General features: G+C 40.5%; 1 protein-coding gene across 1 annotated transcript in view; it reads left to right on the top strand.

The window, feature by feature from the left end:
* AS3MT (arsenite methyltransferase) overlaps positions 1–15,613 on the top strand; it is a 33,031-nt gene that overhangs the window by 9,660 nt on the left and 7,758 nt on the right. Inside the window, exons 4-10 of the mRNA XM_020790906.3 lie at positions 125–275; positions 3,155–3,291; positions 4,784–4,853; positions 6,477–6,558; positions 7,343–7,474; positions 9,324–9,466; positions 10,715–10,849. Of these exons, the coding sequence (XP_020646565.3) occupies positions 125–275; positions 3,155–3,291; positions 4,784–4,853; positions 6,477–6,558; positions 7,343–7,474; positions 9,324–9,466; positions 10,715–10,849 (850 nt within the window). The remainder of the gene's footprint in view (positions 1–124; positions 276–3,154; positions 3,292–4,783; positions 4,854–6,476; positions 6,559–7,342; positions 7,475–9,323; positions 9,467–10,714; positions 10,850–15,613) is intronic.

Consider the following 15,613-nt stretch of genomic DNA (forward strand, 5'->3'; position numbering starts at 1 on the left):
AAAACAGCTGTATATATCATGGAAAGTGTGCTGATATGTATCGACCTGCCACATCATACCATCTCATCTTTTTCTATCAAAACTATGTTTCTTTTCCATACTGTCTTGTACTTTCTTTCCACAGGTTCTATGGTTGTGGTCTGGTGGTTCCAGAATGTGTGGAAGACTGCTTGATATTGGATTTGGGCAGTGGAAGTGGCCGAGACTGTTACATGCTCAGTAAGCTGATTGGGGAGAATGGGCATGTAACTGGAATAGACATAACTGAGAGCCAGGTAAGAACTGGATCTTTAGTTCAGGACTGAAATTCTGTCTTGGCAGAAGGTTGGTAGGAAGGACATGAGCAAATAATGCCTTAGATTTTTAACCAAGTTTACATCTGTTCTCAATTACTATCTGGATTATCACCACCACAATGGAATTAAAGTGTCCACTTCCAAGTTTTGAGCAATGAAGAGAATGCCTCTTCTGACCTGCAGAATGATTTGGAAACTGAGGCTGTGACTACATGGTCAAATACCACAGGATTTGCTCTGCTTATACAATTGGTGAATTTTAAGTATTTTTACTGCCCACATGATGAAACAGTTGATTTGAATCAATCCAGCCCTTTTTGCTCCCAAAGTGGCTTTTCTTTTCTGCCACTGGGGGATGGGGGCTTCTACTTTTTCAGGCTGGAACAATTTGAATAGGCTTCCTCCCATGTACTTAATTGTGATTCTTGTAAAGACGGGGGATATGTCTGTATGTGTATCTGAAGATCCTCAGTCATCCAAGTGAGATTATCTGGAAGTTTGAGTTATAGCAACTGAACTTCTTATTAGGTTGAAACTTTTAGCTACTCATCTGAGCAGCCTCTTCAGTCTGAGGAGAGTTGGTAGGAGATATATCTTCCACTTTGGTGTCACTCCCCCCCTGGTCTGAATAGGCTTGTTAGATGGCCAAAGGACTGGGGGGTGAGTGAAAATCCCACTTCTGCAGTCCTCCACCCGTTGTCATGGATCATTAACAGTGGTCTTTCTGGTGAGTGTGGTCCTGATCTTTCTGGGAAGGATGAAAGGGCAGCATGATAAAGAGGAAACAGATTGTATTTAAGACCTCCAACCCTGTTGAGTGAGGGATTTTCTATATGCACAGGCATGGACTATCTCAAAGCACTTCTCTTCTGGGTTCAAAATGAGTACATCTTGGTCATCAAATGAGTGTCCTTTGTCCTTCAAATGAAGGACCACTGCTTATTGTGGTCCTGAGCCATTGCCCCTCCTGTGCTGGGCCATTATCCTGTTTGGCTGTTTGGTTTCTCTAGTGTAGAGCTCCAAACACTCCTCTTTGCATTGGACTACATCAAAAGCTTAAAAGGATTTTTGGTGAACACCATGTACCTGTGCACTTCAAACCCACAAACATACTAAGTCAGAGACTTGTCCACCAAAAAGACTAGACACCAAAACACTACGGGAGCAATATAGTTGTAAGCCGCCCAGAGACCTTTGGGTAGAGTGGGTGGCATATAAGTTAAATAAATAAATAAAATAAATAGTACCATATTTTTCTGTGTATAATTCACCCCCACATGTAAGACCCCCCCTTTTCTAACCCAGAATTTCTTTCTTTGCAAGCAAGTGGAAGGGGGAGGCAGGAATCATCAAAGCAATTCATCAAAGCGATTCCTGCTTTCCCCCTCCACTTTTTGCGAAGAAAGTGGAGGGGGAAAGCAGAGATCAAAGTGCTTTGATCCCTCCCCCCTTACTTCTGTGTATAAGACAATCCTAAATTTTTTCCTTAAATATTTTAGATAAAATTATCATCTTATACATGGAAAAATACGGTATATGCAGTCCAATGCAAAGAGGAGTGTTTGGAGCTCTACACCGGAGAAACCAAACATTTTCACTCACTCCCAGTCCTTAGTCATCTAATGAGCTTATTCAAACTGAAGAAGCTACTTGGATGAGTAGCGAAAAAATTTCAGCCTAATAAGAAAGAAGTCCAGTTGCCATGACTCAACTTCCAGATGTCTGTAGGTGGTGTTTCAGTGACATTGGCAGTTGGAGTATGATGTTCAGGGCTGGGGGAACATGGCTCCACTCTCTTTCCTCTGATCATTCAGTAAATTATTTTTTTAATCTATTTTTTAAATTTATGAGATTAGTACTAGATCACCCTATCACCTTATTGCTGGGTCATTCTTCTTCTTTCTTGTACTTACACCCCATAAAAGGATCAGCAGAAGTGGGACTAGAGGAAGGAAGGAAAGAAGGGGGGAGCCTTGGTGCAAATCATATTGCATCCAATATGATGGGTGAACTCGGAAATCAGTCTTCAGCCTCTGTGTGAGAACTGACTTCTATTTCAAACATAATACAGGCTGTGAATCAAATTGCAGAAAAGCTGACTTGTTTCATTTGGGATTTCCAGTGTAGTAACACAGGAAGAAAGCCCGCTGTTTCTGTTCTTCTCCAGTGTTTTCTGCATGTTGGACAAGTTGGGGCCTCCGCCTCTACAAGCAAGGAGGGTTGTAGGAAGAGGCAGGGACTTGTGGACAGCTTTTGAGAAGGATAGAAGCAGCAGACATTTATCTTGCTTCTTTTGTCCTGCTTCAGGACAAAATCTGTCCTGATTTTAATCTGTCTTGGGTCTTTTCCCAATGTTTCGTGTAAGTGAAAGGAGACCTCACCTCACCTTGGAGCCCTCGGGTAACCAAGGACAACCAGGGCTTGCCCATTTCCTGAAAGGCTTGGGTAAGGATAGAAACAATAGGAGAGATCAGTGTTGGTTTTGTTATTACTGTATTATTTTTTGTAAATAGCTGAACTGCTGTGTTCCTTGCCATAGCAGAAGGGACATTTAGTCCTGGTGAATTAAGAGGTTGCACTGCAGATGCTAATGTGCTGACAGTCCTTTTTGTTCTCATTCTGCATCCCTACCCCATACTTTCCCTCATGGTGCCAGTGTTTCCATGATGATTGCCATTTTGGCATCTCAAGTCACGTGTAGCTTTTGGAAGCTTTTAACTCTGTTTCAATTTAAGATTTATTTTTCCAGCATTATATGGATTGACCTTGGTTGTCGGATTTCATGTAGTAAATTAGTCTCCTCCAAAACTGGATGCTGACATTTTAATAATTTGCTTGTTTTATTTCCCATTCTTCAGGTAGAAGTAGCAAAGAAACACATTGATTATCATATGAATAAGTTTGGCTACCAGAAGCCCAATGTGAACTTCATCCGTGGTGCCATAGAAAAACTGGATGAAGCAGGCCTGAAGAGCGAAAGCTTTGATATTGTAATGTAGGTGCTCTTTCTAGTTCCTTCCTGTCACAACCATCCTATAAGCTAACACCACTTGTCTCAGTACCCGGTCGCTCACCATCAATCTCTGACGTGCCTCTTGCATGTACCTAGATTATGGACCCAATCTCAGGCACTGACCACATCCTTTACTACACTGCCACCAGTTGATCTCTTTACTAGCTATGTTTACTGTGAAAAACTGAGGTCCATTCAGTACTTCACTTTGAAATAAGAACAGGTTTATTGGTTACAAGTTGTTTCATGAATAGTTCTTAAGGAAAATCTTAAAGTTACACAAAGCATCCCATATATTCCTTTAACCTCTTCTATAGGTAAAGGTAAAGATTTCCCTTGACATTTAGTCCAGTCGTGTCTGACTCTGTTTTGTTTGAGGTGTTCGTTTTAATTTCAGGTGTCGTATGCCACACCACACATTGACTGGGAATTTGCAGATTTTCATAGTCCCCAAATACCAGTTCCTCCTCTGCAGGGTTGGTCCAAACCTCAGACCGCAGTAAACAGTAAATGAATAACAGAGAATGATACCCAGTATTGGTTTTAGAAGGAGTTCTGAAGAGTTTACCAACATAAAAGCACACACTGGGTTCCCACTTCTGGAAGCAACTTTCCTGGACACAGGAGGGGTTGCTTAGCTCTCCCTTATGCTCATTGATTCTTCTCTTCAGATGCCTTTTGCTCTGTAACACTTTTACTGTTTTCCCCCCTTTTGATGTAATTCTGAGACTAGACAAAATCCTTGTACAAGACCTATGCACGATCCCGCCGTCCCGCGTGTATGTGTGTTAGTCTAATTCTAACATTTGCTGGGGAAAACTTAATAGTATGAGAATAGTGAGCAGTTCTTCCCCCTTTACAGCTGCTTCTCTTCTACAGATGCCTCTTTGAGCCCTTGCATTCATTTTCACAGCAAAGAGATTTGAGGTGTACATGTTTGTCAGTATATTCGTCTTGGCATTTTGGAAGCAAGCTGGATCTGCAGCAGAGAGATTTTTCAGTGGTTGAAACAGTATAGATTTAGCAGGATTTAGAGTAGGAAAAATGAATGGTTGAATCTCCTGATGATTGTTCACCACATCTGCTATCATCCTGCACCATTCACTGTATTGGCTAGGGTTGATAGGAACAGCAGTCCAGCAGCTGAAGAACTGCATTTTCCCCATCTCTAGTTTAGAGGGGATAAGGATAGCTTCTCTAATTGGGATTTCAAACCTGTTAAAAATAAATTAATTTTATAAATTGAAATGTGTCTGCAGTCCCTTATTTTGCCCAGTGCTGGTCTTATGGGAATATAGCAGAATTCCTTCAGGACAGAAGACATGCCCGGGCATTTCTATGCATTAGCACTGTGGAAGATCAGAATTTCTGCATAGCTTTACTCCTATATTGCCTTACTTCATCGTGAATATCAACATTTGCTGTTTGGTTTCCTTCTTTAAGGTAGTTAAATTAATTTTTTCCTCCTATTTAGCTCCAATTGTGTGGTTAATCTGTCCCCTGACAAAAGAGCTGTCCTACGTGAGGTTTATAGAGTGTTAAAGGTAAAGTTTGATCTGTTTGTATAATGCATGCATCCACAGTGCACATCAGAGAATGGATGGTGGAAAGAAAAGTGGGGTTGTGACTTGCAACAGACAAGAAAAATTTTCTACTGGAAATAGCTCAATTCAGACATGCTCACAGATGGGACAAATATTCAGTTTGTTCCAAGTGCACAGCTGCTCTTAATAGAAGTATAAAATACTGCTATTTTAGGATGCATTAACAGAAGTATATCAGGCTAAGTGCAAAAAAACAAGACAAGACAAAACATTTGGCACCTTAAGGACTATTATATCTTAATACAAATCCACGAACGCTCACATTAAAATATAATAGTCTTTAAAGTGCCATGTATTTTCATCTTTGTTTTTGTTTCTTTGGACTTTGCCTGATCGGCCTGCACAGACTAATGTGGCTACCTCTTTTAAAACTATTAACAGAAGTATTGTCTCCAAGTCCTGTGAGTTACTAGTCCCCCCTCTATTCAGCACTGGTTAGGTGTCATCTAGAGTACTGTGCCCAGTTCTGGACACCACACTTTAAGAAGGATGCCGACAAACTGGAGCAATTTTGGAGGTGGGCCAGTAGGATGATCAAGGGGCTGGAGGAAAGACTGAAAGAACTGTGGATGGCTAGCCTTGAAAAAAGAAAGCTGAGGGAAGATCTGATAGCCTTTTTCAAATACTTCCAAAGTAGTAATACAGAGGAGGACCAGGATCAGTTCTCGATCATCCCGGAATGCAGGACATGTAACAATAGACTCAAGCTGCAGGAAGCCAGTTTAAAGCTGAATATCAGGGAAAAACTTCGTAACTGTTAGAGCAGTACAACAGTGGAATGAATTACCTCAGGAGGTGATGAGCGCTCTAATGTTGCAGGTGTTCGAGAGAAAATTGGAGAACGATTTGTCACATCTGCTTTGACTTGGATTCCTGCCTTAAGCAGAGCATTGGACTCAATGGCCTTCTGGTCGCCTTCCAAGTCAGTTCTATGGTTCTGTGAAGCATTTGGACAGATAAATGTGCAAATAAATACAGAGCACAGGGTCTGTTCTTAAGGGTTTTAGCAGAATGAGCAGAGCTTGGAAAATTTAGTTTTGTGCGCTTCATGTTCCGCAATCTCCCAGTCAGGTCCTAAAGAATGTGGAAGAAATACAAAGTCTAGTGTCCCTCTGTTGCTACTGCCCATGTTGTCTTTGAGATTCTGGGAATTATAGTCCAAAAAAGTAAGTTTTCCAAGCTCTAAGAATGAGATGTACAACTTGGATTGAGATTTTGACTGTGAAGTTTTTGGGTTCCTGACTGTTGCTACTTCCTCTGTACAAAGAAAGGAGGAACAGGAGGAGTATTGACTTTCCTACAAGGAAAGACTGGGTTGCTTCCAAAGACCTTGACTGATGAGTGTATCTGGCTGAGTTGCATTACGTTGCGGACACAGCACATCCATGGCAGATGATTTTGGGGGGAGGGCAGTGAAGAGTGGCTGGCATTTCAGCTTCAGTGAAACTGTTCCCTTGACTTTGATGAAGTCGTAATATCTCCTTTCCCCCTCAAGCATATTGTTTTTTGGCTATGAGAAAGTGGATGTTTTATTTATTTGCTTGCTGTTGACCTCTTTTCCAGGTGGGAGGGGAGATGTATTTCACTGACGTGTATGCCAGCCATGATCTGCCGGAAGTGAGCAGGAAACACAGAGTCTTATGGGGTGAGTGGATTTGCCTACCCAGACCCCCAACTGTGAATATAGGGTTGCAAAATCCAAAGCTTGCATTGCATTTTCCAATCAAACATATCTCATGAGATTTGCTTCATATTGGATCATTTCCATCTTACAATGTATTTCATTCTTCTCCCAGCTCATAGTCTGTTTCAGTCTGCAGGCAGTTATGTGCATGTAGCCTGCTGCTATATGTCAGGTCTGTAGTTTGAGATATAAGTCTTGCAAAGATGTCTCTTGACCCCTTCCTGAAAGCCAGGCATGTTATTTCAGGATTCTCAAGATCCAGTTTGTTTTCTAGAATGTCACCTTGTTGTTCCCTTCAGATAGTCTGTCCCTTGAGGCATAGTGTTGGGCAGCTACTCCATACTTCAACAATTACAATTGGTGTGTGTGAGAGAAACATCCATCCACCCACCCATCCACCCACCCACCCATCCACCTTTCTCTTTAAAAGGGCCCATTTGTGCATTCTTATGTGCAGTGTTGCAAACAAGTTTTTGCTTATGTAGTGCACATATTCGGAAAACTTCTATTTTTATGAAGCTTGTTAATCGATGCAAATTTATGCTAATTTCACTTCCCTTGACTAGCACTGAGGCAACACAGGGCAACAACAACAGCTGTAAATTCTTTGTTGGAATTTTTAGCACCCTGATCTGATGAGGAGAGACAGAGAGTCATTGTCTTTCCACACCTGGCCTATGTACTTTTTATATGCTATTGATTTTTTTGATTACTTGGGCACCTTTTGTCCTTGTGCCATCTTTAGGCGAGTGCCTAGGAGGAGCCCTGTGGTGGAAGGATCTCTACAAAATTGCTCAGGAAGTTGGATTCCAGCCACCTCGGTTGGTGACTGCCTCCCGAATAACTATTGGCAACAAGGAGCTGGAAAGTGTTGTGGGTAAGAAACAAGCAAACCCTAATACATTTTGCAAGGCTAGAATGTAGTACAGTGGGGTCTTGACTTGAGAACTTAATCCGCATTGGAAGGCGGTTCTCAAGTCAAAAAGTCTGTAAGTCAAGTCTCCATTGACCTACAGTGCATTGAAAACCGATTAATCCCGTAACAGGCCGTTTTTGTTCCATTTTGGGTTTTTTCTGGTCTGTAAGTCAAATCTCAGTCTGCAAGTCAAACCTAAATTTTGCAGCCAGAGAAGTCTGTAACTCAAAAAGTCTGTAAGTCAAGCCGTCTGTAAGTCAAGGGTCCACTGTAAGCCTCCAACTACTTTGCCTCATCTCATTCTTGTTCTTGCTCCTCTTCTTGGTATGAACACACCCATTGACCTGAAGGTACTGTGAAGGCTACATTTCCCAGATGCAGTCTGGTATGAAAGAGGAGGTGGTTTAAGTATAAGGAAAGGGCGCTTCATCATTCACTGTTTGGATGAAAAAAGGCATTGGGACTGAGACTTGGGCCAAGACCTTGAGCTAGCCATGCTTTTCTTTGCATTAAGAAAGGCCCTTTGATCAAACAGGCCATTTGTTTCTAAAATACTGTATGAGAATATTAAGAGTTCTCTTATTTTTATAATTATTTATACATTATTCTGATCAGCACATTGACAAATCAAAATACTTTGCCCTTTCTGATTCTTAAGACTCCCACTTCGGCCTGGAAACCTGTGTAATACAAACCACCTCAATAAGGCAAGGTCCATTTTCTTTTGGAGTATTTGGGTAAGCACAACACTGAATGACACCACAATGGGTACAGTTTCTTTGTCTTTGAATTTTTGACAATCCTAATACAGTGGTGCCTCGCTTAACGATTGCCTTGTTTAGCGATGAATTCGCATAACGATGTGTTTTTTTAGAAAATAATATGCACTGTATAACGATGTTTCCTATGGGCGATTTTCGCTTAGCGAAGTTTGGGACCATGCTTCGCATAACGAATGCGATTTTAGGTCCCCTGCTTCACTTAACGATGTTTCTTTTTTCAATTTAAAAAGTGTCTTAGAAGGGTCAAAAACGGTTCTAAATGCTTGGATTCGTTAGAGGACCCCCTAAGTCATGTGCAAACCTGATTTTTCTAAGACACTTTTTAAATTGAAAAAGGAAACATTGTTAAGTGAAGCAGGGGACCTAAAATCACATTCGTTATGCGAACCCAAGCATTTAGAACAGTTGCTGAGTCTTCGTTAATTTTTTGTGAATTTTTTCTTCCCCCATAGGAAATAATGGAGCTGTCAGATTTTGACAGCTGTCAAAAGTTGGGGGAAAAAATTCACCATAAATTAACGAAAAGTCAAATCAAAGCCAAATTAACTTTTGCATCCGTTTTAGAGGGTGCAGAAGCTAATCCAAGCATTTAAAACCATTTTTGACCCTTTTATGACACACTTAATTTTGCAGAAATTGACTTCGCAAAGCCATTGAAATGTATTGAGTCAGCTTCAATACATTCCAATGGAGGAAACATTGTATCGTTTAACGATGTTTCCTATTGGTTTTTTCGCTTAAGGACGGCAATCCGTGCCTATTGGAACAGATTAATGCATTCCTATGGAAAATGGTGTTTCGCATAACGATGTTTCACATAATGTTTTTTTTTGAACCAATTAAAATCGTTATGCGAGGCACCACTGTATTATTCCCCAGTGCATCAATAACCACTCACCGTGCTGACTGGAAGATTTTGAAAGTTACAATCTGAAAAGGGAATGACCCAAGTTTTGCTCTAATCTGGGAATTGATCTGTGTTGTCTCTAATCCTGGTTGTGATGCAAGCCCCTATACTCTAATTACAGGTGAGTGCCAGTTTGTTTCTGCAACTTTCCGCCTCTTCAAGATCCCCAAGGATTTTTCCATCCAACGCTGTGAAGTTATTTACACAGGTGGAATCACTGGGCATGAGAAGGAACTGGAGTTTGATGTTAACTACAAGTTCAAGGTACAGACCTGGGGGCCAGAATCATGTTTTATTGAAATATGAAGGGAACTGAAATGGTGTGAAGCACACATTTTACCTCCTGATTATCAGCTACCATAATATTTTGTATTGTTATTCTATATTATTCCAAATTGCTAGCAGACAATCTGCAGTAGCTTCATGGCAGCTTTTTTTTAAAATTAGTTTTTAAAATAAGGTCTTTATTCTGTATACTAAAGTGGGTTTTTCTATTACAAATTTAAGTTTTTGCCTTGAGCATTTCTAGAAATATCTAGTTATTGAGATGACTTTTGGATTTGTTTTGGTGTCAATTACCTGCTTGCTGTCCTTGTCACAAGCTCATAATTAATATGACGAGGTGACAGGATATGGCACAGAGTTTGATACTTGTCCTTATACCTTCAGTATGAAGTTCTGGTATGCATATTCAGCTCCATGTTTTATAGGAGATCTGTAAGTGAATCTCCCCTTGCTTTGATCTTTGTGGCAAAGCTCTGGGGGAGGCCTTATGGCAGATCAGAGAAGAAGCAAAGCTGGTGTAAAAATGTATTATTATTTCTCCTTTCATTGTTTCCCAATCTAGGAAACCAAAAGTTGGATATTGGAATATCCAATCTGGGCTTTGGGGAATCTGGGCCTGGGTTGGGGAAAGTTTAAAGAGGACAGTAGTTATTCTAGAACAGAGTTTTTCCCCACCTTTAAAGAAACTTGTGCTGCCTTTTGACAAACATAAAAATCTCATTCTCTCTTTAAAACTTGCCTCTAATAATTCCCCCATGTTTTCCAAATAAAAATTAAGAGATTTAATGTCTCATCTGGAATTCTGATACACCCTGTGAAAGTGGGCTGCCCTGTGTGGTGGGCGGGAGTGCGGGGGGCAGTGGGAGATCTGTCTCCGCAGCCTGGTCCTGTCATGGCCATGGATGGGCACCGGGCTGCAGGTGTAGAATATCTGGCAGGTACGAGTTTGGGGGAGGCAGTTCTAGAAGTAGGGCTGGAGTCAGAGGGGACTGTTGGGAGAAACAGAGAACAACAAAAAGCCTTGCCTATTCTCTTTATAGACACCTAAGTCTATTTATTGCTAGTAGACGTTGTCTAGAGAGGCGGGGTAAAAATCGAATGAATGAATGAATGAATGAATGAATGAATGAATGAATGAATGAATAAATAAATAAATAAATAAATAAATAAATAAATAAATAAATGAATAAATATTTTGTCTGTTGCCTTTCATTTACTCTCTTCCAGCAAGGAGGAGTTGTAGATGTGGATGAGGATATGGCAGCTATTCTACAAAAATCGAGGTTTTCTGGGAAGTTCTTGATCCGTCCAGTGGAGCAGAAAAAAACAACCCCCACAGGCTGTTGTCCTGGGAAACCGAAGGTTAGTTAAGACTCAGTAGCAGAGAACAGAGATTCTGGAGGTTTGAGTATATTTTCTTCAGATTGTAGCGGTAGATTGTTTTACATGGTTAAGTGGAGATTGGAAATGTGGCCTTTTGGCCTATAGATCTCCAAATTCTATAGCCAGCAAGGAGAAGACTGGTTGGTAAGTGTGATACCCAGAAACTTTGGCTGTGTAGCCACAGGTTTCAACCTGTGTACAAAATACGTTTAAATGTGTGTTGTTAGGGGTCCTGAAAGTAGTTATATTTGTCTAGACTTACACTAGGAGACTGGCATCAAGTATGAATCACCAAATTTCACAGTTTACTTAGTTTATTGAGTAAAACATATGTGAACCTGTTTCAGCTTTGATGTTACCATACACATAGGTGGCTCATGAGAGGACAGTGACACGGAGAAGTCTGTCATTAATCTGAAAACATGTCTATAGTTTGCTTTTGGTGAAAACAAGAAATGTACATTGAGATTTAATACGAACTGCATGAATGCAAACTGCAGTTTGTTATAATCAGAATGTTAGAGGAACATAAATGCTCTGGTTTCCCCAGGATCTTAGTTGTACATCTAGTACCGTATGCTTTAATTGGATCATGATCATAAACTTCCAACCCTGACCCTGTTGTGGAACTGATTTGCCTGTAAGAATCCTGTTCCCTACTCTGGATTCTTCTGATGAAGGCAAACAGCTGTGTGTCCTAGAAAAGATAACCTTGTGTCTACTGGTTTGTGATAGGAAAGAAGAGGAGATGGTGGCTGGGATCAGGAGAAACATTTCTTAGATAAGCACCAGAACCCAAGGGGAAGACTGTAGTGAGGGTCTGCAGGTTTAACTCTCACTTTGTTCCAACTTTAATGGAAGTGATTAATTTTGTTTTTGTAATTAAACATGTCACTTCTTTATTGCTGTAGTACACTAAAATATCACCCACTAGGTTTTCTGAATCAGGCGTGGATTTAACCGGCAAGCTTCAAAATAATTCTCAGTTAACTGTTGCAAAATCTAGACTCCCACACTGGAAAGAAAATATTAACTGGAATAGAGAATCTTCAGGCTTCCAAAGGTTGCTGAACTGCTATTTCCACCATGCCCTGTCATTAGGTAGGTTGGCTAGGACTGATGGGTACTAATAGGTTCCCCAATTTTGGTGTAAAGTTTTTTAATTTGAGGCTTCCAATCTATCTATGAAAGTCGATAAACTCTGCTCGCATATCTTAGACCAGTCAGGTACTTTTGTGACCATAAGGTACAAAACCTATAATGATATTGTATGTTTTTAAAACTTACGATACTTTAAAGTTGCCTTACAGTTAAAAACAATTCAAAGTGGCTTTCTTACCATGAAAAAAGTACAATGCAGTATGAATACAAAGTTATAGCTTTGCTTATATCTTGGGTGGGTCACTATAAAGTTACAAACAAGGTGAAGTTTTGCTCTCACTGTCAGCAAAACAGGAAATTTAACTTCACTGTTGCATTTGGTTAAATGTTTAATTAAAGGCAAATTAGACCCATAATTAGAGTTTGGTTGAGATGGAATACTCACCGAAGTACAATCTTACGGAAAGGTATTTTTTATGTGTTTTTAAAAGCAAAAATATAAACAAAATTGTACAAACATCTAATAAGCAATTAACAAGCATCTTCTAAACATGCTTCTCCCTGCCCCTGGGACCAATAGGGAGTTGCAGCCATTTACTTTCATGAAGCCCCATTCCGCTTCCAAAATTGTAATGACTGTTGTGAGAGGGCTTTCCCTTTATTAGTTACAAAGTCAATAAATTCTTTCCATATTTCTATAAATTCATCCTTTTCTAAACTTTAATATTACATGTCAGCTTATCATTAATAGCTATATCCCCAACTACCGTAATTCCCTATACCAATCACTCAATTGAAATTGTATATTGTTTTCCAGTTCCTGGTTATAATAAATCTCAGTGCTGTTAACAACTTGGAAACCAATTTTTTAGCTGTCTGATTATATTCCTCATTTTAAAATATTGATGAAAGCACTATTTTAGGACATACTGCTAAATTTAGTTCACTTGTTTCATTTATTTCTTTAAAAACTAATTGCCAAAATTTTGATATAATCTTGCATTCCCATCAGGTATGAAAATAAGTACTTGTTTTTTTGACATCCTCCCCATCATACCTTGGAATAATTGCCATCTATTTGATTTAGTTTTACTGGAGTTAAGTATTATTGCCAAACTAACCTATCAAATTTTTCTTTTATTCTTACCGACATAGATTTCAATATTATAATATTCTATGTTAGAGATGGCCATGAACCACGGTTTGGTGGTTTGGCCCAGTTTGGTGCAGCACAGAGTGCCACGTTGTTCCATGGGCGCTGCATGATTCCCTCCTCTGCCTCCTCCAGGCAATTGCTCACTCAGAGGCAATGCTGTGGGCCAAACCACAGTTTGTGTCTATCTCTATTCCATATATTTTCCCAAACACTGATACTTATTTCTTTCTCTAGAACATATTTCCATAATGTTTTAAGTAAATCTTCCTAATCTTCTGCTTCCAATAATATTTTGTAGATTTTATTTATTGATTGTCCCTTTTATTACCTTATCTTCACCTACACTTTCCTTTTGTAATATAATCTCTTCAAATTTCATCATTTCCTTATATTTACCATTTTTCTCAATCCTTTGCCTGTTGTTCTAATTGAATAACATTATACCAAGATACTTTATCCATCATTATCTCATTTTTAATTTGCTCCTTGTTCCCCATATTTTCTAACCAGTCTTTTAATCTTTCAATCTGCATTCCTTATGTGTGGTTCTTGACTAATATGAGAAGTGATTGGTTCAAATTTCTGGTGACAGCTACTTATCCTTCCCCACATCCACAGGCTACTGCTTTGGGAGAGGGAGAGGGGGAGAGAGAGAGAGAGAGAGAGAGAGAGAGAGAGAGAGAAGGAAACAGCTGGCACCGTTGTTTATGATTACACATGGGGACAAATTAAAAAATGGATTGTGATATTTGTAAAAAATCGCTGATTTGTTAAATATTCATCCCTTCGTATTTGTCATATTTCCCCATTTTTATTTGTCCCCCCATAGGAAGAGAGGGAAGGCTAGCCTTCCCTCTCTTCCTGTGGCCTTCCCATTCTGCCTATGGGCCCACCAATCAGGTGATTGGCAGGCCGATAGGCAGCAAGACAGCCCTGCAGCTGTCCACCCCCACAGCCTATCCCCTGCCCCCTTCCCCTACTTACCTTAGTTGCTGCTGCCATCCACCACTACCAAGCGTCACCGTCATCTGCTGCCACTGCCATCCATCGCCGCCCGCTGCGGTGACCTCTGCAGCCACAGCCTGCTGTAAGGGACACTGGCTGCCCTTTGCAAAGATGGCGACTGTGGCTTCTTTTAGAGCAGGGAAGTTGCAGCCGCCATCTTTGCAAAAGGCAGTCCAGATTCCCTTAGCCTGCCTTAAGGGAATCCAGGTTGCCCTTCTCTTAGGCAAGGAAGCTGCAGCCATCGTCTTTGCAAAGAGCAGCCTAGATTCCCTTAAGGCAGGCCATAGTGGTGGAGGCCATCACAGCAAACAGTACTAGATGGTGACTGTGGAGGCTGCTATGGCACAGGCCTCTGTGGATGGTGGTGGCAGTGGCAGTGGCAGCGCAGACTGTGGCAGCCAAGGTCAGGATGCGACAGTATTGGGAAGGGGGCAGGGGGGCAGGCTGTGGGGGTGGAGGGGTCAGCTTTTTTTTAGACAGCCAATGTGTTTCATTGGTTCATGGGAAGGAGCTTTGTGCTTCGTGCTTTGTCAGCTTTAATGAATCTTGAAGCAGAATAACTCGACAAAATGGCAATTCGTCCCATCTCTATTTATGACCTAAAGGTCATATAGATTTTGGGATCTTGTTTCCTGTAAAAAATACATTTATATCTTCCATTTCTTCCCACGAGCTCCCCAAAGTGGCTTTTCCCACATTTATTTTCATAGGACCCTCCTGGAGTAGGTCAGGCTGAGAGAGTTTGACTGGCTAAAGAAGTTTCATGGCCCAGTGAGGATTAGAGCCTTGATCTTCCAAGTCCAATACTCAATGCTTAGAATATCTTTTGTTCAGTCCCTGACATCTCCTGGGAGAGGAGGGAAAGTCTTCTTTCTTAGAAGCTGAAGAAATGCTATTTGAGTGCACACAACTCTTTGGGCCAAAGAAGTAATCTTGTATGAAGCAATTTTATTCTATACGTTAGTTGTAATTTTTGCTTTTCAGTAGTGTGCTAGGTTTTTGAAACATCTTAGTAGGGTCACATATAAATCAAAGGATCATCACATGCTTAAAAAGCAATTATTTCTTACAATTTAGACAGGGTGCCAATAATTTTGGCCAGTGCATTTTTGGGTTTCTGTGTGGGATTGTATCAGATTTGACTTTTCTGTTTTTTTGTGTTGTTCCAATGCAAACCAAAGAAATGAACATGTGAGTACCAAAACATTCGCAACAGCAACAATTTTCTGAGAGAAGGGTTGCATTTTCTGACACAACTGCAAGGGTGCCAATATTTTTGGCCATGACGGTAGCTATGCAAATTTAAATTTGTTCAAAATGTGGTGTTAGGAGTAGAAATGTAGGCATACCATGGGCTGCTAGAAAGACAGATAAGTAGGTTCTAGATCAGATTGAGCCTGAACTTTTACTGGATTCCAAAATAATTAAATGAAGGCAAGCAAACCATGAGCGTATTGTGAGGTGACATGATTTACTAAAAA

This window comes from Pogona vitticeps, chromosome 3 (genome assembly GCF_051106095.1).
Source record: "Pogona vitticeps strain Pit_001003342236 chromosome 3, PviZW2.1, whole genome shotgun sequence".
NCBI lineage: Eukaryota > Metazoa > Chordata > Lepidosauria > Squamata > Agamidae > Pogona > Pogona vitticeps.